At 42.0% G+C, this 21,250-nt stretch overlaps 1 protein-coding gene across 2 annotated transcripts in view; it reads right to left on the bottom strand.

Annotated features, from left to right (window-relative positions):
• GAB3 (GRB2 associated binding protein 3) overlaps nucleotides 1-21,250 on the bottom strand; it is a 115,980-nt gene that overhangs the window by 81,789 nt on the left and 12,941 nt on the right. Inside the window, exon 1 of one of the 2 annotated variants that reach the window (XM_069985800.1) lies at nucleotides 10,416-10,591. The exons of the other annotated variant lie outside the window; for it this stretch is intronic. Coding sequence (XP_069841901.1) covers nucleotides 10,416-10,490 — 75 coding nt within the window. The 5' untranslated portion in view covers nucleotides 10,491-10,591. Of the gene's footprint in view, nucleotides 1-10,415; nucleotides 10,592-21,250 lie in introns of those variants that run through there. 2 annotated transcript variants of the gene reach the window in all.

Below are 21,250 nucleotides of genomic sequence, written 5' to 3'. Positions count from 1 at the left end.
TATTAGCATTATATGAAAATCACTTTAAGGAATGCTACAGAAATGGAAAATCCCGAACTCCTGTTTTTAAAAGCAACACACAGTGGGGAATGTGGAACAGAAGATTAAGCTTGACTTAACTGGGCTGACATTCCAAACCCCACTCCACCCAAATTATATCATCAAAGGGAAATGATTGTGCTCAGAATACTGATACCAGACTTGCCAAGAAAAGCAACGTTTTTCAAGCATTGTTTTTTTCTTTCGTTTGTATTCTAGTGTGAAATAATAGCTAAGCTACCAGCTTCGTACATTAGTTCTAACATATGTGCATTGTATTCCAGCCATGAAACGGTGTCAGGTTCCAGATCGTGTGTAGTCCTGATGGAAGAATTAATGTTGGCCCAGCAGCAGCAGAAAAAGCCACCTGTTATTCTGACTGCACATTACCTGATTACAGATGCTGCCCCTCAATATAAGACCATGGGCACTGCTGGGATGTCACATTGATCCCCAACAGGTCGCTGAAGGAACAAAGTGACCTTAAAATTACAAAATAGTATCACATGTATTGCAGCTTGACATTTTATCGTTCTTTACCAAGTGTTGATTAAATGGGCTTTTTTATCTTATAACACTGGTTTCACACATGGCAGTTTTTGGAAAACTGCTATTGAAATTTTTGTGGCAAAACCAGAAGTGGATCCAGCAGAAAAGAGAAGTACAATTCCTCTCTTTATATTCCCCATCACATTTAAATCCACTTTTGGCTTTGGCACAAAAACTAGGATATGTCACTAGGACACGTTATTATTTTCTTAATGGGGCCTTTTTTGCCGTTTTTCTGTGCACTTTGACAGCCCTGGCCACCCAGCTAGAGAGGGAACTGCAGGTGATCCGATTCATTTGAATAGGGTGCACAACAATTCTCTGCACAATGAATGCCTGGGGTACAGATGAGCTGAGAAAGACAGGGGACAGGACCTTCAGCTACACTAGAACTGCATCCCCTTCATTCTCAGGGTTGGTGGTGGTTGAAGCATGACATACCTTTACCATTTCAAGTTAGGAATAGTTCTTTAGCGTGTGTTGGCTGACGGATTCCGTGCGGAATTCTGCACATTTTTTGAGCTCGTAGAATTGCCGCAGATATCGGTGCAGAAAATAAAACTCTTATAGAGTTCTATGAAATTCCGCCAGGGCTATCCACCAAAAGAATGGACCCGTCTATTCTTTGGGCGGAATTCCGGACGGAAATTTCCTCCATGTGCACTAATGCGCAGAAATACTATAGAAATTAATGGGAGCCAAGACTGCTCATTTTTAACAGATAGAATTTCGAGTGGATTCCACGCACATTCTGATGCGGAATTTCGCAAGAAATCCTCAGTGTGCACATGTTCTTAATGCGGCTGGTGAACAGATGATTTGTCCACATGAACACCCGTCACTGATTCTTACACCAATGACAGAACCTGACAGAGGTGGGACACTGAAGACAGCGTATGAATGCCTGGATTACATGAGCATTTAAAGCTAGGGCTACATGGCAGATTCTGGTTGTGGAACCAGAAACCATCATGTCGCTCAGCCTGTCCATCTGCTTGATTGTACGACTCCACTGCTCATGGAGGTAAATGGGGTCCTGTTGTGACCCATGAATGGCCACGACTGTCACCCTGCAGTAACAAAAAATACATCTCGGATGAATTTCATGTGACTGTGGGGCCACAGCCGCTTGTAGGTTACAGTACAAGCCCACTGATCTCCGTGAGCAGTAAAGACACGCAATGAGGCAGCGCAACGTTATGGTTTCTGATTGCATGACCAGAAATTACTGTATAGACCTAGCCTAATACAAGCAGCAACAAGTATTAAAAGGATTATAAGAAATAAGAAAACTGTAAAATTTTAATAGGACTGGTCATAAACTGACTGGTGGGTGCCACCAAAGATGCCTTCTGTTACTATGGTTCGCCCCTTAGTGTCTAAGATGGCCTATCATAAATGGGTACAGAAGGAATTCTGGTATTTTATTCTGATGTGACACTTCTAATATTATAAAATAAAATATCTTCAGAATCAATAATGGTAAGAAAACACAGTTCCTTAATATAACGTACAAAAATATTAGACCAGCAGGGGTCCATCTCTGTGCCCCCCCTCCATTCAGCTGTTCGATGAGACAGCAACACTTGTGTTTGTGCTGCAGTCTCTCCATTGCTTACACGGGCTGCAGGATGGTTTGTAGCTACATCAGGTATTGCAGTGTAATGCTATTCAAATAAATGGGTCAGTACCTTGCACCATTGCTACAAAAAGCATGTCATTTAAGGCTGATAACCCTTTTAACAAATTGTGCAACCCCTTTAAAATGGTTATTAGGAATTTTAGAATTACAAAACAATATAAACTGGCATTAATCCAATGCAGCCCACATTGATTAAAGTTGTGAAAAGTAAAAAAACAAAACACATTACTCATTTCCAGCTAAGTCAATTAAAGGGGTTGTTGGAGGAGCAGAATATGGCAGATGCAGTCTGCTCCCCGGTGCCTACTTCCTCTCTTCCCACGTCTTGGAAGTATACCTTCAGAGATGTGAGGGGGCAGGTGTAAGTTCCGATCACCATACTGATCATCAAACGTGGGTGTGGTTTTAAACACACATGATGACCAACAATTTCACAATGTAATGTTGCGCCTGCCGTTATGTACACCCATCTGGGTAGGGGGCCCAGGGAGCAGAAGCCATCAGCCATATTCCGCTCCCCATACAACCCCGTTAATATGCTACTATGCTATTGGTCTGTTATAGGTGCCTAAAGAAAGAACACACAAACAATGCAGATGGTGAAGAAGAAGATGAACTAAAGCTATAGCCTGAGAATAGCAAGTCAATAACACTGATCAATATGCCATAATGCAAAATGCAGAACACTGGCTGCTGTTGTACAGTGGGTTTGACTGCAGTCAACTTAAAGGTGGTATGTTATCCCAAATACATGATGCAAGATCAATTATTTTCCTCTAAATGTCCCGTTAGAGGCCATTCTGCCTGTCAATCATTCCCGCAGAGTACATTGACAGGTAGAGAGCTTTGACTAGGACACTGCCCAGATGACTAGACATGGTTTTCCTCCTGCCCAACACCATAGATGACCAGACTGACTGTCTTTTTTTTTTTTTTTTTTGCAGAAATCAATAGTCCAGGCGGTTTAAGAAACTTTGTAATTGGGTTTATTAGGCAAATATGCCATTATCTGCATTCAATAAGACTTTCCCCAGGGTCCCCCCTCCTCCTCTCTCTCATTCACTGCTCATTATCAGGAAATCGCATTTTGTTTACATCAGAAGTGCCCTTTCTATGGAGAGGGGAGGGGGGGAGGGAGATAAGTCACCAGCAGAGAATGAAGGATTACACAGCAGGACCTGTGTGAAAGCTGGTATTCAGAGGTCAGTGCTGACTTCAGAGAAGATAGCCCGGTGATGTAGCTGTAAATTAACTCTTTGTTGTCCTGTTTTGGTGCTTCATCTCCCTCCACCCCTCCCCTCTCCATAGTTAACCATGAAGACAGGGGGTGAGCTTCAAATTGCTTTTTTATTATAAAAATGCATTTTTCAGCTAATAAACCCAATTACAAAGTTTCTTAAAATCGCCTGTACAAAAAAAAAAAATTAACAACAGTGACTCTAAGTTTTGTTTATAGATAGAAAGGCCCCTGGGCAGGAAAGCCTGGTTCCCGTATACGGTGCCATTCTCGTCCTGGGCACCAGCCAGGGGTAAAGCACTGGAGGCGGATTGGCCCGCCCTCAGTGGGAGGAAATCCCGCCCTTTTATAATGCGGCTCCATTGATTTTAATGGAGGGCCGTGGTTCAAAAAAAGGACTGCGGAACTATCCATGTGCAAAACTTAAGGCGAATGTACTGATAGTACATTCGCTTTAAGGAAAAAAGAAAATTGATAGTGAATGATACATTATTCCTCTGAACAATCACAGTTTATTTCCTGCTTGGGGCTCAGGTAGAATAAGTAGGGTTCCAATTCTTGGTGCGGAGAATCATAAATACATTACTCATATGCTCAAATGTATGAGATGTAAAGAGAAAGCACTCCAGAATATGTTGGCGCTATGTAAGAGTAAATAGGTAGTCACTCCATTTGTGATAAATAAAACTAACTACAAGAAGCGGTATCAGTCTTGGGAAGGACAAGCGGCCATTTGTCAAAGGGTCAGATTTTGTGACATCAGCATTCTCTCGAGCTTCTTTACAACCCACAGGGTGGGACATCTCCTAATCCCAAACAATTCCCTATGCCTCACACTTCATACATGATAATTATTAGATGGGACGATAAAAGACAGTGACAAACCCTCAGTGACTCTCATAAAAGGTCTGCGTATAGGCTGCCAAGCAACACAAGTGTAATGCGGAATTAAGGGCAGAACAGAGAAGAAAATCATTATAAAACCCTGTATGTAATTCCTCCAGCTTCTGAGGCCGACTCTTTGGTCCTTTCTTCTAAAGGCCACCTTAATAGCCTCATAAACTAATTTATCCCCCTTTTATGTCAAATGAATTCACAATCAAACAGCAGATTTTTCAACTTGGTGTAATCCTCTAGTATACTAAACCTACAGCGATAGAACGTGTTGCTTCTGGCCAGTAACAGTCAGGATCATGCAGCATATGAGTAAAAAGTGAGATCTGACAGGAATCCTTCTGCAAGGAACCTGTTCATCCTGAGCTTTCTGGTTCACATTAGATTAGTGAAACACACTGGTAAGGTGTATGGTAGCTGCTGCTGCTATAAGGGGAGACAAGAGATGGGGTGGGGGTGTTGGAGATAGCCCGCATCCACCTTTTCAAATCTTCTTATGGCAATAAACCTATATGCTCAGCAGTGTGTATGTTTATGAGGGAGTTGGGGGACCTAGCTGACTATACTGTATAAGCATCATAACCCAAGCAGAACATATGGACATGGGAGCAGGGAGGGAGGAGTAACTGCATAACAACATAACAATGCAGAATTTTTGCAGTTAAGGGTCTCTCTCCCTAGAGACTGCCACAAGTGAATGGAATATTAATATACTTCACACAGGAGGAAAAACATATAAAGTAAGATTTTCAAGCCTTTCATTTATGGGAAATGCTCTTTAGTACTACTAGTCTGTTTTATATGACGCAGCTGCATTCATACACAATAATACATATTTTCGAAATCACTTTCACATGGTTCGGATTAAATAATTTTTTGTCCATTTTTTGCCAAGAATTTATTAACCAATAGACACGTACAGAGAACTGTGCAGTAAACATGAATAATGGACGTGATGCTTGTGGACTTTTGTATGTAGTATATGTGTAAATGTATACTCCTTAATGTGATATAGCAGAAGAGTGTTACCATTAATAACATCACCAATAATCAGATCCAAGCGAAAAGCAAAGTGCTGTGAAGTCACAGTAAGCAACAACTTTTGTACATCAACTTTATAGCAATATCAATACAATAGAAATGGGAGACCTGTAGTAAATACTCTGAGAACAAAAATAACCCACTAGGATTAGGAATTTTTGGAATTAAATGAAACATCATATGTGTTACTGTAATACTGATATATGTTAGTGATCACAAGGTTAGAGAAAAAGAGTTTATGGGGGAAACTGTACAATTGAAAGGAGGCTTTAGTAACCTGCTGGATCACCTCTAGCCTATATACAGGATGAGATACGGTTGGCCATGTAGGATACAGAATCTGTATGGTATCCTGCAACACGTTTGTCCACATATGTTACAACTGGACGTATAGATCCTGAACCCTAAAATGATGCTTGTGCCCCATGCCCAATTGGTGGTAAATCTGGGAACTGAGTAGGATAAGGAAGGGGCTGCACGAATGATCCCTGTATCATTTGTGTGGCCATTTAAATATATTGCTATTGGCTGCACATCCCCTGTTTACAAAGCAGGTGTTTTCCATTCCTTGGCTGATGACTGACACTTTTACACGGGCTGGTTATTGGCCAAACCAGCATTTCTAGCAAGACTTCTTGCTGATAATCGGCCTGTGTAAAAGGGGCTTTAGTCAGCGGTACATAAATAAAAGTGTGTGTACAGAGTTTTGCTGGTATTTATGTCACTGAACAATAGACAATATAAGGTGTAAATCGACAGTTCAGCCCCTCCCCCACTTTAGCAGATTTTCACTGCAAACTTTTAAAGTAAGTAAAAGAGTCCTCCAGCACTTGTAAGCATAGAGCGGGCTGGCTTGTTTTAGTAACCAGTCCTTTTAGATGTTAAAACTGAGAAGTGAAGGACAAGGTCAAAACAGTTCACAGTGACCTTACAACTGTCAATGAGAACTGTTTTTATCTCCACCCTGACAGTTTGTTGCAGTGAGCACTGGTGGAGTTAAGGTACTATTACACCAACAGATTATCTGACAGATTTTTTTGAGCCAAAGCCAGAAATGGACTATAAACAGAGAACAAGTCATAAAGGAAAGACTGAGGCTGGTATTACACGGAGCGATTATCATTCAAAAAAGCGTTAAATCGTTCGGATTTGAACGATAATCATTTCATGAAATAGCAGGCAACGATTAAACGACCAACGAGAAATCGTTGATCGTTTAATAGGATCCGGACCTATTTTTATCGTTTGATCGTTCGAACATTGTTCGGTGGAATAAGAATTCGCAGCTAAAATGTACGCAATACCGACGACTAAACGACCGCAAGAACGATCATAAATAATGATCATCGTTCCATGTAATTGGGCGAACGATTTCGGGTTGTTTGCCTTAGCGGTCGTTTAAGATCATTTATCGTTAGTCGTCGAAAAATTGCTTGGTGTAATAGTACCCTGAGATTCCTTGTCTTTTCACATCCACTCCTGGCTTTGGCTTACAAAAATCTGTCAGATAATCTGTTGGTGTAATAGGACCCTTACACTGAGTGAGTGGACTCACTATACAGCCACCCCCCCCCCTTACTGTAAACCTACTGATCTTTAACCCTTAATGGTCACTGTATAGATGCCCCTATAAGTAAGACAGTGACGTTTGAATTATTAATATAATAATTTCAATCAAAAAAATCATGAGACAGATCTAAGAAGGGAACAGCATCTGCCTCATTGAAACCAATATTCATCAACCGTAATGATGAATAATTAACATGATCTGTCATCTCCTTCCATGGAAAACCTTCACAGAAATACATGGTTGTTCCATAAAAAGAATGTCTTGTTTCTCCAAAATATAATCTATAAAGGAGAACATGTACTCTGTAGAAGGAACTGAAAGTCGCTCGCTACTATGGTGCTTTCCGAATCATGTGGACTATTAGGAACAATACAAAACTACTGCTGTGTGGTCATTCCATTGTTTCTATACACGGCGTCCCATGATGCTTGGCACAGTACCTCCCAGTGACGAATGAGATCACAGTTCTTTTTAATACAACTGGTTTCCAATGGCTTCTGGATATCAGACACAGCATAAAAACATGTCTGAGGGAAAACAAGTAGCGACCACTGCGCATGTTTACGTGTTAATAATCCAATCTGCTGGGTGTACACAAGAGTAACGTCTAACCTGACCTCTAACTCCTCAGAATCGGTTTACATGTTGTCCTATGCAAAGCCACAGACTGGCAATATCACAATGAGTTGTGACAGGTTGCAAACTCAGTTCAACTACATATGTTACGATAATTTGCCTAACTTAATTGCAGTCCTATGTAAATCTGCAGATGAGTCATAGACAATGAGTTATGTCCACAAAAAACTCAGCTCTAAAACTGATTTTACAAGTGAAATTGGGTCAGCTAAAGAGATGAGCGGCCCTGAGCAAGCGGCATCTGAAGAAGTTGGATGCAGCCCTAGGGAGTCTAGAAAAACATACATACAGCAGGATATGGCAGGATTGGCCGATCCACGTGTATGTGCTAATAGAGAGGCAGGATAAAAAGGGGGACATGTAGGAAAAGGCGTAAATGCCTTTTTTAGGTGTAGATGGGGCAGATCGGCGTAAAAATATTTGCAAATGGTACGAATATTTTTTTTTTCCTATCTGCGCCACCTTCGCTAGTGGGGTGGAGGGGGGGCGTTACGGGGGTGTGTGGCAGCACGCAGAGGAGGACATTTGTAAGCCTGGTGTAAAAGACGCCGAACTTTATAAATGTCCCCCATAGCGCTTATCCTCCAGTTATCTCATCAGCGTACAGCTGACTTTAGACTATAGGACGTTTACATTAAAACAATCGCTATATATCAGCCATTCACTGTAAAATGTAAACATGTTCTGCAATTGATCGCTTGTTGGTCATTGATCGACTCTTTATGATGTCATAAATATTATCACTTTTAGTAGCTTCTTCCCCTTCTGTAAACAGACATCTCCTAGTTGTCAGCAAAGGAGACAAGAAAAAAGAAGGAAGGAGAAGTGATATAAAAGTGATCGAAATGACATTAAAACATACGATTATGGATACATTTAAGAGCATGTCTTCTGAATGTCAACGTTCTGCTCTATTGATGATCAGTGCTAGTTAAAAGAGTGTTTGGTTTGCTCGCAGTCATAAGACATCATGATTTAATAGTGGGCTGAGTCAGATTGTCAAGTGAGTTCTTCATCTGACAGATTTAGTCTTTGACACACTTCTCTGCTTCTCAGAGGCATTGGGCACAAACAGTTGAGGTACAGTGTCAAAAAAAGAAACTATATAAAATATCCTGGATAGAACCTGGCCAACAACATTCTCCTATCCCTGTCATACACAGATCCACTACAAATGAAATAAGCGAATCTACTACTATCTGAGACAACACAAATTTGCTCCATCTAATGATCTCAGCTCTGCTGTCTCTGTACATACAGCAAATTACTACCTCCAGCAGAAAGATACTGCTTATTATTACATCCCGTGTTCCGCACATCCATAGACGGCAAAGAAATGGCTGGTGTTTATTTGTTATAAATATATTTATTATTGTACCCCATCAAGCCATGTGGAGAAACACTACCCACAATGTACACATCCACAAGATATACACTCCCAGGACCTATAGGAAATGAAATAATCCCAGATGAAGGGTCACATACTTCAATGTTAATGTGCACTTATAAACTATTCTACATATAACTATTCCCCTCCTCCCAGGAGTACTGATGAAAACTATGACATTGATCCCGGACAATGAGACTCCTTATGACTTTCATATAGACATATCTCATGAAAATAGATTAGTGGGTGGAACATGTTTACAGACACTGCACGTCTATGGGACAAACAAATGACTGTGAGTCACTGGACAATTGTGCTGTCACAGAAGATGTCACACACAAATGTGTTCCCTAATTCTGGTGACAAAGTTACTACCGTCAGCAAACAAACAAGGCATTATTAGGCAGAAAGGAAAGAAACTTGCTGAGAAAACATGAAGAATAAGAAGTGGCTGCACTCTGCATTTTCTTCATTAGCCTGCTTGTCTTTTATCTCCATCCACCCCACACATTTCCCACAGAACGCACAATAACCACAGTGTGGGGACATAAACTGCCCACTTAACAGTAAACAGAAAGCGGAATAGCCACAATGCAAATGATGCCGTACACCCACAAATATGAATGCATGAAATATAGTCCCTGTGATCAACTTCTAAACCAGTCCCGTTCAGCTGATTGTATCCTCGGCTATTGTTCTTCCTATCACTCGTGAACGCCACTATCCATCGTTCTCATCTAATTGGCCGAATAGAAAGTCCCTGGGTTATTTGTGCCTGGAATGTCTGCTGGCAGGCCAGCATTGATAGAGTTTCCTATGCTTTGTGAGACACACACCCTGTTATTTTCCCAGACAAAAAGACAGGCTGATCCAGTGAGAAAAATGAGGGTATCTGGACAAAGTGCACGTTCTCTCACATCCTCCACAGCTCTACTCCAGTTTCTACACTAGCCAGGCGCTAATACTACCGCTTGTCCCTGTAATGCACATACGCTCTTGACATGACAACATACATCAAGATAAGTTGTGTACATAACAACATGAACTGACAGACCCAACTAGCAGGGCTGAACCTGTCATTTAACCCTTATGGGATACATTGTTTCTACATTGTAATATCTCTTTAAAATAAGATAATACCGGCATTTACTTCCAGTCCGTAACGCACTGTGATGTCATTAGTAGTTACGCCAAATGTCAAAGTCAGCTCTGCCACATCTGACAAATGCATCCCATTCTCATCTCCATAGAAGAATCAGGATGATGATGAAGAGAGCACAAGCGATGAGTGCAGCACAGATGAGACTGACATCTCTCCATAGCAGTGCAGGATGCGCACGGTGCATGATCATTACTATATACATTGCATGCATGTGTTATATTGCAGTGGTTAGGATTATTATTATAGAGCAGGACTCACGTATCTCTTGAGCTTCTTCTCTGGGGGTGACTTGATGAGCCAGCCAGTGCACACCACATCCCCTGCTGCACTCATGTTGCCCCCCTTCCAGGACACTGAGGATCCAGTGTGTGGCTGCCTGTTCCTGCGAATTTCAAACTGAGAGCTATCAGCTTCCTTCAGCTGTGCTCCTATGCTGCTCTATCACAAGAAGGAAGTGGAGGAGACATCACTAGAACAGGCAGCTCCCTCCTTCCCTCCCTCCCTCCTCCCCACACGTCACTCTGGACGAGCTGCCTCATAAATACAAACCAAACACGTGCACCATTAACACTTGCTTGTTTACAACACAAGAATGAGGCCTATTGTCAGTGGAAAGTGGCAGTCCTGTGGGAGGCAGGGGGTGGAATACAAATGAGGCCCATCACAGAGGACTTCCTAAGACTCTGCTTACCAGAGAATGCAGCAATTCTGTCGCTGGTACAAATTGGAGCATTGTTTAAAACTGTTGCTTTCCTCGTTGGCCTGTCCACCATTCCTCAACATGTCACATCGCACTTACAGGATATGGTGCACGCTATGAAACTGGCCCTTGTGTATTGTGTGACAGGTCTAGCTTGTGCGCTGGTTTTCTGTCATCTTGATAAATACATAATCATTTATAACATGGAAATATTGTCCAAGCTATGGATTTAATATTATTATGGTAACATGGTGTGATGTGGTTGTGCATATGGCACACGTTAGGCGACCCAACAGAGAACTATTCCTTAGATCACAATTTGGCCCTACAACGTTGTTAGTGGTAGCTGACATCTGTCTGACAAACTGTCACTACAGGGATTACCCTATTGCCAGATCAATTGTTTCCAAAGACGGGCCACAAAAATGGTGGAGGGTGTCAGGCATCAAACATTTCAGGAAAGACTGTATAGTCTGGAGGAAAGAAGAGAAAGAGGGGACATGATCGAAACCTTTATATATGTTAAAGGACTAAATAAGGTTCAGGAGGGAAGTGTTTTTTATTTTAAAAAAGGAACACAAGAACAAGAGGACACAGTGAGAGGTTAGTTGGGGGAAAGATCAGAAGCAACGTGAGAAAATATTACTATATACTGAAAGAGTAGTAGATGCTTGGAACAAACTTCCAGTAGATGTAGTTGGTAAATCTACAATAACAGAATTTAAAAATGTCTGGTATAAACATATATCTATCCTAAGATAATAAAAAAAGAAATACTAAAAGGGCAGACTAGATGGGCCAAGTGGTCTGCCAACAATCTTCTCTCTTTATATGTATTACCAGTGACACCCACTCTGAAATTACACTGGACAGCAAATTTTTCCCAAAATTTTGTTTCCTTGAAAATTTGAGGTAATAATACTTTTTGGATAGTTTGTATCACATAGACTTTATGAGAAACATGAGATTAAGTTTTACTGATTATAAAGCATTTTAATGTTACCCGCAACATTAGGTCCAATGAAACAAAAGTGTGGGGAAAAAAAGCTCCTGATCTTCGTTTCTACTCAATGCATCCCATATTGGTGCCCAGAAATAGTAAACTAGCATTGATGGATTCCAGGAAAGAAGGCCATGGCCACACTGAGGTCTTGCATGCATTTTACTGTATCTGTTTTAGTATGTTTAATTTTACCATACAAAAAATGTGGTCAATCACATCTTTGTATACCTTAAAAAAAAAATTTTTTTATGAAGTCAAAAGGAAAACTGATGCTGCACGATGGCATACAGTTAAACCCATTTTTACCATCCTTTTTTCCCTTAAAACGTATGCGTTAAACAGATAGCAAATACAGTTTAGCACTAGCCTCAAGCTTCAAGGAGGTTATCAGCCAATTTGATATAGTTGTGCTCGATACTGGTACCTGATAGTTCGCAAGGAAATTCTTGCAAATATCCTGCAATGATTTCCAAGAATTTTTTCAGTTATTAACCTGTTTAAAAATCTGTGTTAAGTCATCTCGGCAGCTTCGAAAGACAGAAACTTTTGTACCAGGTGACAACATATGCCATCCTTGAAATCTTGAAGCCTGTAACTCTGCATTTGCTTTTGACAAAATTAAAGGGAACCTGTCACCCCCCCGTAACGGGGTGACAGGTTCCCGACCCCCCGTTAGAGACCCCTATACTTACCTCATCCCGCCGGGTCCCGCTTCTGGATTCGGTCGGGTCCCGGAGATCTCAGCCGCTGCAGCCCGGCGCGCGCGCTGAGAGATGAGTCCAACACCCATAGAGAATGACAGGAGAGTCCAGCGCTCCGTCATTCTCTATGGGTGTTGGACTCATCTGTCAGCGCGCGCGCCGGGCTGCAGCGGCTGAGATCTCCGGGACCCGACCGAATCCAGAAGCGGGGCCCGGCGGGATGAGGTAAGTATAGGGGTCTCTAACGGGCGGTCGGGAGCCTGTCACCCCGGCACGGGGGGTGACAGGTTCCCTTTAAGCCCTGGACCAAGTCCTTCAGTTCTAGCTGTGTTATAAGATGAGGCTCATACATGTCTCAAAGTCTGAAACAGTGTTTTCCATCTCTGACCCATAAACTGCAAATTTCTCTAGGCTCCATGTCTCTGGTGACTTTGGTACTGGGAGAGTATCATCATGTGGCACTGTTCTCATGACTGGAGGCAGATTGGGATATTCAATTGATTTCTTATTTTTAGCAGAGAAACAAGAGATATTGGTTAGAAAGAAGTTACAGTCAGTCACATGAGCCTTCTGTTCCTGCCATTTCATTGGGACAGCAAACAGCAAAGACTTGCGAGAACCTCTCAGCCAACATCTTGTACAACAGATGTGAAGGGTCCAGGATTTATCGTAATCACCAATCTTGCATCCCAAGTACAGCCCATAGGTGTTCATGATGAGAGCTGTCATAATGCATCTTTAAGGCTTAAGAGTGAACTCTCCACAAATGTAACATATTATAACAACTGTTCCAACACTGATTGGACATTTAAGCTATTTAAAATCATATTTTAGTAGTTTATAGCTGCTTAGAATTTAAATAAATTTGCAAGCAGATTTTGCAGCCTCTGCAGCAGTGTCCAGACATGTCTACGTGCCTAGTCTGTAACTATTTTGCTGAAGTTTTGCAACTTTAATGGAATGCAAGGAACTTATGTCTTTGCTTGCCTATAAATTACATAACAGCACATGTATTATGGAAAATACATGGACAGCGTGAAAATAAGAAAAAAATTAAAACAGTCAAACTGAATTTTTCACCGAAACGGTACGTGATAAGAAAATGTCAAGGTGATTTTTATGATAAGCAGCTCAAATTACATAAAATAAACCCAAAGGTTTTCATTGTTCAGTGTTACCAGAGGAATGTTAAAAAACATTAGCAATAGGACAGTATAAGAAATGCAAGTGAGCATAGTAAGTCTATTTTAAAGGCACTAGGCAAGCGCTGAGCAGTGACCAACTCCATCCAACAGACAGCTGGATCCACCATGTACTTTACATATACATATAACAGGTATAGGCATATACCTGTCTATGGAATAGCATCCCATAAGGTACATAGGCTGGAGCAATAGTGGCATTCACTAAGACTAGGTGGCTGATCACATTTCTACCTAACATCATCCACACTTTCAAGATGGTATGTCAATACAGTTTCCACTGCAGACTTCCTCAGGAGGAAGGGGATGGAGTGTGTGTAAGAGGCTGTTTGCTAGCTGCTCACAAGAAACTGCTTATTTGCTAAATGGAGTACAGGAAGATTTAACAGGCATACTTTTTTTTTTTGGTTGAATCTTAGGACTTTTGTTTGAGTTTTAGGACTTTAGGACTTACTGGGGGTGCTAGTAATGCTAATCTACTGCATTTCCCTAACAATCTCATCATGTCATTCTTCAATGACAAAATATTTCATTGTATCCCTTGAAGATAATAGTCTTTAGGTTTATATCCAGTTGGGCTCTGCCATGATGATTGCCTCCCCCATTCATAATGTTCTTTGTAATGTTTTGATATTTAATGTGGTTGTCTCATGAAGACAATTCACATGTCCCATTAAGGCAGGGGTGGGGAACCTCCGGCCCGCGGGCCGCATCCGGCTCCTGAGACCTCCCGATGCGTCCCGCGGCCCGCAGCTCCCCTGTGATGCGCGCCGCTCTGGAGGAGGAAGGAGCCGGCATACACAGCATCCTCCGGTGTCTGTGACAGCTGCCGGACACAGGAGGATGCTGTCTGTGCCGGCTCCTTCCCCAGCAGAGCGGCGCGTGTCTTCAGTCTCCTGCGGGCCGCGCGCGATGACGTAATTTCATCGCGCACCGCCTGCAGGAGAAGACCGGCACAGAGGACCTGGGACATGGGCAGCGTGGGAGCGGAGGTAAGGTGAGTGGGATGTTTATTTTTTTTATTTGGGGGTTAACTAGGCCACCAGGGACATGTCTGATGGGGGTTAACTAGGCCACCAGGGACATGCCTGATGAGGGTTAACTAGGCCACCAGGGACATGCCTGATGGGGGTTAACTAGGCCACCAGGGACATGCCTGATGGGGGTTAACTATGCCACCAGGGACATGCCTGATGGGGGTTAACTATGCCACCTGGGACATGACTGATGGGGGTTAACTAGGCTACCAGGGACATGACTGATGGGGGTTAACTAGGCTACCAGGGACATGACTTGGGGGTTAACTAGACTACAAGGGGCATCACTGGGGGGGTTAACTACAACAGCAGGGGCATCACTGGGGGTTAACTACAATAGCAGGGGTACTAGGGGAACAATACTTTGCCTTGCCCCGAGTGCTGCAAACCCACGCTACTAACTGCCGCACACGGTATGCGGCCCTCGAATGATTTTATTAATGCCCGACCGGCCCTCGACACGGAAAAGGTTCCCCACCCCTGCATTAAGGCATATGGACATCACAGGTAGGGGGGTCCCCATGTGAGATTTCCTCTATAAGTAAAAAAGAAAAGTTACTCAATAAGAACTTTTTAACCTTGGTGGAGCCAGCACAAGCATGGATTACATGTATTAAATAGGTGACATGTGCCTCTACAGTCATGGCCAAAAGTTTTGAGAATTATACAAATATTAATTTTTACAAAGTCTACTGTTTCAGTTTTTAAATGATCAGCTTAACAGCAATTACTTGCAAAGTCAATATTTTCCTAAAAAATGAACTTTATCCCCCAAAACACATTTCAACATCATTGCAGCCCTGCCTTAAAAGGACCAGCTAACATCGTTTCAGTCATTGCGCCATTAACACAGGTGTGGGTGTTGATGAGGAAAGGGCTGGAGATCAATCTGTCACGATTAAGTAAGAATGACACCACTGGACACTTTAAAAGGAGGCTGATGCTTGGCATCATTGTTTCTCTTCAGTTAACCATGGTTATCTCTAAAGAAACACATTTCAGTCATCATTGCACTGCACAAAAATGGCCTAACAGGAAAGAGTATCGCAGCTAGAAAGATTGCACCTCAGTCAACAATTATCGCATCATCAAAAACATCAAGAACTTCAAGGAGAGCATCCTGAAACCATTCATGTGTGGGGTTGCTTTTCAGCCAATGGAATCGTCTCTCTCACAGTCTTGCCTAAAAACACAGCCATGAATAAAGAATGGTACCAGAATGTCCTCCATGAGCAACTTCTCCCAACCGTCCAAGAGCAGTTTGGCGATCAACAATGCCTTTTCCAGCATGATGGAGCACCTTGCCATAAAGCAAAGGTGATAACTAAATGGCTGAGGAAACAAAACATAGAGATTTTGGGTCCATGGCCTGGAAACTCCCCAGATCTTAATTCCATTGAGAACTTGTGGTCAATCATCAAGAGACAGGTGGACAAACAAAAACCAACAAATTCTGATAAAATGCAAGCATTGATTGTGCAAGAATGGACTGCTATCCGTCAGGATTTGGTCCAGAAGTTGATTGAGAGCATGCCAGGGAGAAATGCAGAGGTCCTGAAGTAGAAGGGTCAACACTGCAAATATTGACTTGCTGCATTAACTCATTCTAACTGTCAATATAAGCTTTTGTTACTCATAATATGATTGCAAATATATTTCTGTATGTGATAAAAACATCTGACAAACACACAGGGCAGCAGATCATGTGAAAATATAATATTTGTGTCATTCTCAAAACTTTTGGCCATGACTGTACATTTACCAAGCCACCAATGCCGCAGTGTTACACTATGGCTAGGTGAGGCTTTCTATGGCAGTAACAGATAAGTGCCTTGTGTTCCTGAAATAAGGAATAAAGCGATAGGTAGAAAACCAGACGGACTTCAATTTTTAATTCCTCAATCCTAGATAAATACATTACTTTTGTTCTTCTTATGTGATTTCATTGTTACTCTGTGAGATGTTTACCTGACAAGTTGTTGGGTGTAAGGACAAGACCTTACATATAATATGCTTTCCATAATACAAATGATAAGATGAAGTTATCTCTGTATGGCACTTCTTTATCCAAAGTAATCTGTGACTGCACAGGGCGCCCTTCAGTAGACCAAATATTTAATAATCGCTCAGCGCCATTGGCCATAGGGGAGAAGTGGATGACTGAACCCAAGTTTTTACACTGTCTCTACTTTGGCTGCTGCTGTATGAAGACAAGCATTGTCCTGGTGCAGCCGCACAGCGTGTTTCTTCTTTTGCTACAAACTGCATTTTTCAGGTGAATCACCTTGAAGGCTATGTTCACACAATGTGAACACCCGGCCATTCCGTGACCCTGGCCGGGTCACGGAACGGCCGGTCTCAGCCCGGATCATCCCGGCTGGTACTTAAGTACCGGCTGGGTGATCTTTCCAGCTGCGGAGCTCTGATGCGGGCGCATCAGAGCTTGCCATAGCCCACAACTGACAGGTCTTTCTGCGGCCGGAATTCACTGAATTCCAGCCGCAGAAAACTTACATGTCAGTTTTTTCTGGCGCTGCATGGGATCCCGGTCGGAGCGCATACAATGTGTGTACGCTCCGGCCGGGATCCCATTGAAAATAAGGCTATGTTCCACCCCTCAAAACTACGGCCGTAGTTCTGTGGCGAGAACTACGGCCGTAGTTTTACGTAGTGTGAACATAGCCTAAAGTTGATACAAAACCACTAGCACTGTTATATTCAGGTAATAAAATAATACAGAATATGCCTTTGTGCTGTTTATCCTTTTGTTTATTTCTTCTAAAAAAGCAGTTGTTTTTGCAGTTCAAGTGTCAAAGAGGCGGAGCCTATGGTATGGTGACCTAGGCCCGCTATAGTTACAAACATTGCTCTTCCACTTGTTGTTAATCAGAAGAAGGAATACAGAGACAGAGCTCCATGGTGGCTTTGAAGCCTACACATTCAGCTCATTATGATCAGCGACCAGCAAAACCTATAATTTCGGAGTGGTGGTGTGGAGTTCTACATCGTTGATAATCAGGAAGGTCCCAGCTTACCGAGCGGAGCCCTCATAAGCACAAGCATGCTGAGCTCTGAAGCCATACAGGATCTGATGATGCCTCGGCTCTGTAAACTGAGACCCTGCTTGCTTATCAACGAGTGGGAAAGCAGGATATGTTTTGTTTGTGCGCTCTCTTTCTCTCTCAGAAAGTCATATTTCTACGAATTCCTGTGTTGCGCTAGTTTTATCTCTCTTCACATACAAAGATTTTTGGACATGTTTAGAGGAAGTATATTAAGTATAAGCAAGGCCAATTCTTGCTGGTTGATTTGAAAACAGAAATAGCACCCCCTCACCCCCCAAAAAATCATAGGGAAGTTTTGCATGCAGAAAATTTTCAGTATCGACACAACCAACCATATACCTCTACATAATAGTCATACAGCTACCAAATAATACAAGGAACAAATATTATCACCATACATATTACCAACATACAGCTAAACACTAAATAAAACTGCAACACAATGACCAAATATAATAACCCCATAGTGTCTAAATATTATCCCCAATATTATCACTACATATTACCGCATGTCCAACATAGTCCAACATTACCCCTATAAGCTATGTTCACTTTAAATAAAAAAAAAAAAAGTTTCCTTTTTAAAATTACATTAGTTGTTATTGCATTTTAATTGAAATCAATGGAATGACAGGCGCCCAATGTACATAGTGTATTAAATAGTGGATATTGTTTGTGCAAATGTCAAAATAATAACCATGACAATTATTTGCGGACGTCTTTTGTAACCAGACTTTTTTTTTCAGTTGTTAACAGTTTTTCTTTTTCACAAACTCAATTACAATAATGACACATCCTAAGGGCAATCAGTCCAAAACCCTATACAATACCCCATCCATAGTGCCCCAAACATCAATAGTTCCCTCTATTTAAAGGGAACCAATCATGTTAAAAATGGCTATTAAGCTCAGGACATGTGCTAAAAAATCACTCAACACACTTTCAATACATATCCTTATATCCCCAGTCCCTGCAAATAAAAACTTATAATCTTACTTAAATCTTGCTGTATGGTAATCACCCCCAAGTAGTCATCTGGAGTGCTGGGCTGTGGGAAGGTCCCCTGGGGAGTTTGGCGATGTAATCACGCCCCTCTGGGTGGGAGGGGCATGATTCAAACTCCAGTAAAGCTGTGAGGTCCTGCAGAAGCATGCTGTAGCACCCGGCGGCACACAGACGTTCTCATGACGCCACCTACAGCACAGAATAGGACTTGCTGTACTGTGCATGTGCGGCGTGATGAGAACGTCGCACCGCTGCCGGACGCTACAGCATGCCTCTGCAGGACGTCACAGCTTCACTGGAATTTGAATCACGCCCAGAGGGGCGTGATTACATCACGGAACCGCCTAGGGGACCGTGACTACCTGCCCTCAGCCCACCCCCCAGATGACTACTTGAGGGTGATTACCATACAGCGCGCCAATCTATAAAAGTAAGATTATAAGTTTTCATTTGCAGGGACTGGGGATATAAGGATATGTATGGGAAATGTGCTGAATGATTTATCAGCGCACTTCCTGAGCTTAATAGCCATTTTTAACGTGATTGGTTCCCTTTAAGATCCACACAGTAATTAGAGACTTCTGTTCCTCTATGCTGTAAATATCTCCCTTTTTGCCCGAACACTTAAAATGCCTTCTGGACCCCCACAAGAGAAAATAAAAAGTCAAACTACATGGTGGAGTAAAGCTGGTTGTTTGAAAGCTATCTCTCCTGATGTTTCCATACACATAGGGGGAGGTGTGTCAGCCACCCACCAGACCTTTCTATTGGTGGCTTATCTCCTTAAGAACAAAAAGATCAGACAATTCATATTCAAATGCCTGATCCTATTCTTCACTGATATTTGCAATGGGGGAGAATTGAGAGACACCTAGTGGTGGGTTTGGCAGATAGTTATTGGATGTGTATGACTAGCTTTAGTAACATAACCATGCCCGATTTTGCTATTTAAAATGACATCTGTTTTTGCTGTGATTTAACTGACTGCAAGGGCAATGCATTGAAGTCAATGGAAATGGACATTCAATGTACACAGTGTATTGAATAACGGACGTTTTTACTGTGGACGCCAAAATAATGAACATGATCATTATTTTCGGACGTATTTTGCAAACAGCGGACGTTCTTATTAGTAATTCACACACAGTTTTACTTTTGTCACTGTTCTTTCTCCGTTAAAAAAAAAAAGACAAGAACAAAAAAACTGTGTTTAATTCAAGCCTGGGGCTATGTTTACACTACGTAAAAGTACGGCCATTGTTGCCATTGGCAACAACAGCCGTACTTAATGTAGTGTGGAACATAGCCTACATTTCTATGGGATCCCGGCCGGAGAGTATACACATCATATACGCTGCGGCCGGGATCCCGTGGGGACCCACAAATAACTGACATGTCAATTTTCTGCGGCAATGAATTGCGGCCGTAGGCTCCGGCCGCTTGCTTCATTGTGTGCTGGGGGATGTTCTGATGCGGGCGTGTGCTGATGCGCCCGGAAAGATCATCCGGCTGGTACGGCAGAGACCGGCCGTTCTGTGGCCCGGCAGGTCTAATACGACGTGTGAACATAGCATAATAGTGTTACAATAAACAACAAATTGTAAACTATATTTTCTAATGTTACAAATATGGCCAAATGATGGAATTATTGTCAATGTATATATAGCTATAACCACAATGATCAGTCCTAGACATGAGGGGCAGGAGTAAGTTAATAGATGATAATTACTGATGGTAATGAGCTCCTGTTTGCTTATATCCTATACATCCTGCTATTTGTAGAGACGCCCATGAGCTATTTAAAAAATCCTTTGAAACACATCTGGCCTACTACTCACATAGGCAGGGGATTATATGTGGGATATTTATAAGTCTTTACACAAAGATCAGATACAAGTATAGTATAGATAATAGTATAGAATTACATGTGAAATAGTGACCAAATATATTAAGGCTAACACACAAGATGGAAACGCTATGAAAATCTGCAGGATTTACAGTCTTTGGCGCAAATGAATTGTGGAATTATCGCTGAGCTTTTGTGTGTGGAATATGTTAAAATCAACATCAAAGTATTTGAAATCCATAGCAAACTGGATTCATTGTGAATTTTGACTTTTCCATTAAAGTCAATGGACAAAATCTGCAAATAATCCACAGTGTATCTTCAACATAAATCGACATGCAAAGGATCTAAAATCTGCATTGCAAGTCAATTTATGTGTGAATTTTCACTGCAATTTTGGAGGCTGGATCATTCCATCTTGAAGTTGCCATCTTGCCATTGCGGTGAGCTGTTGCATTTTTTTGTGTTTTTGTGTGTTTGCAACTTCAGCCATAGCAACGTGCTTCTGCCTAGTGTGAATGGTGTTCTAAGAGA

Source organism: Dendropsophus ebraccatus, chromosome 10 (genome assembly GCF_027789765.1).
Source record: "Dendropsophus ebraccatus isolate aDenEbr1 chromosome 10, aDenEbr1.pat, whole genome shotgun sequence".
In the NCBI taxonomy this organism is placed as follows: Eukaryota; Metazoa; Chordata; class Amphibia; order Anura; family Hylidae; genus Dendropsophus; species Dendropsophus ebraccatus.
This window is presented reverse-complemented; position numbering and strand designations above follow the sequence as displayed.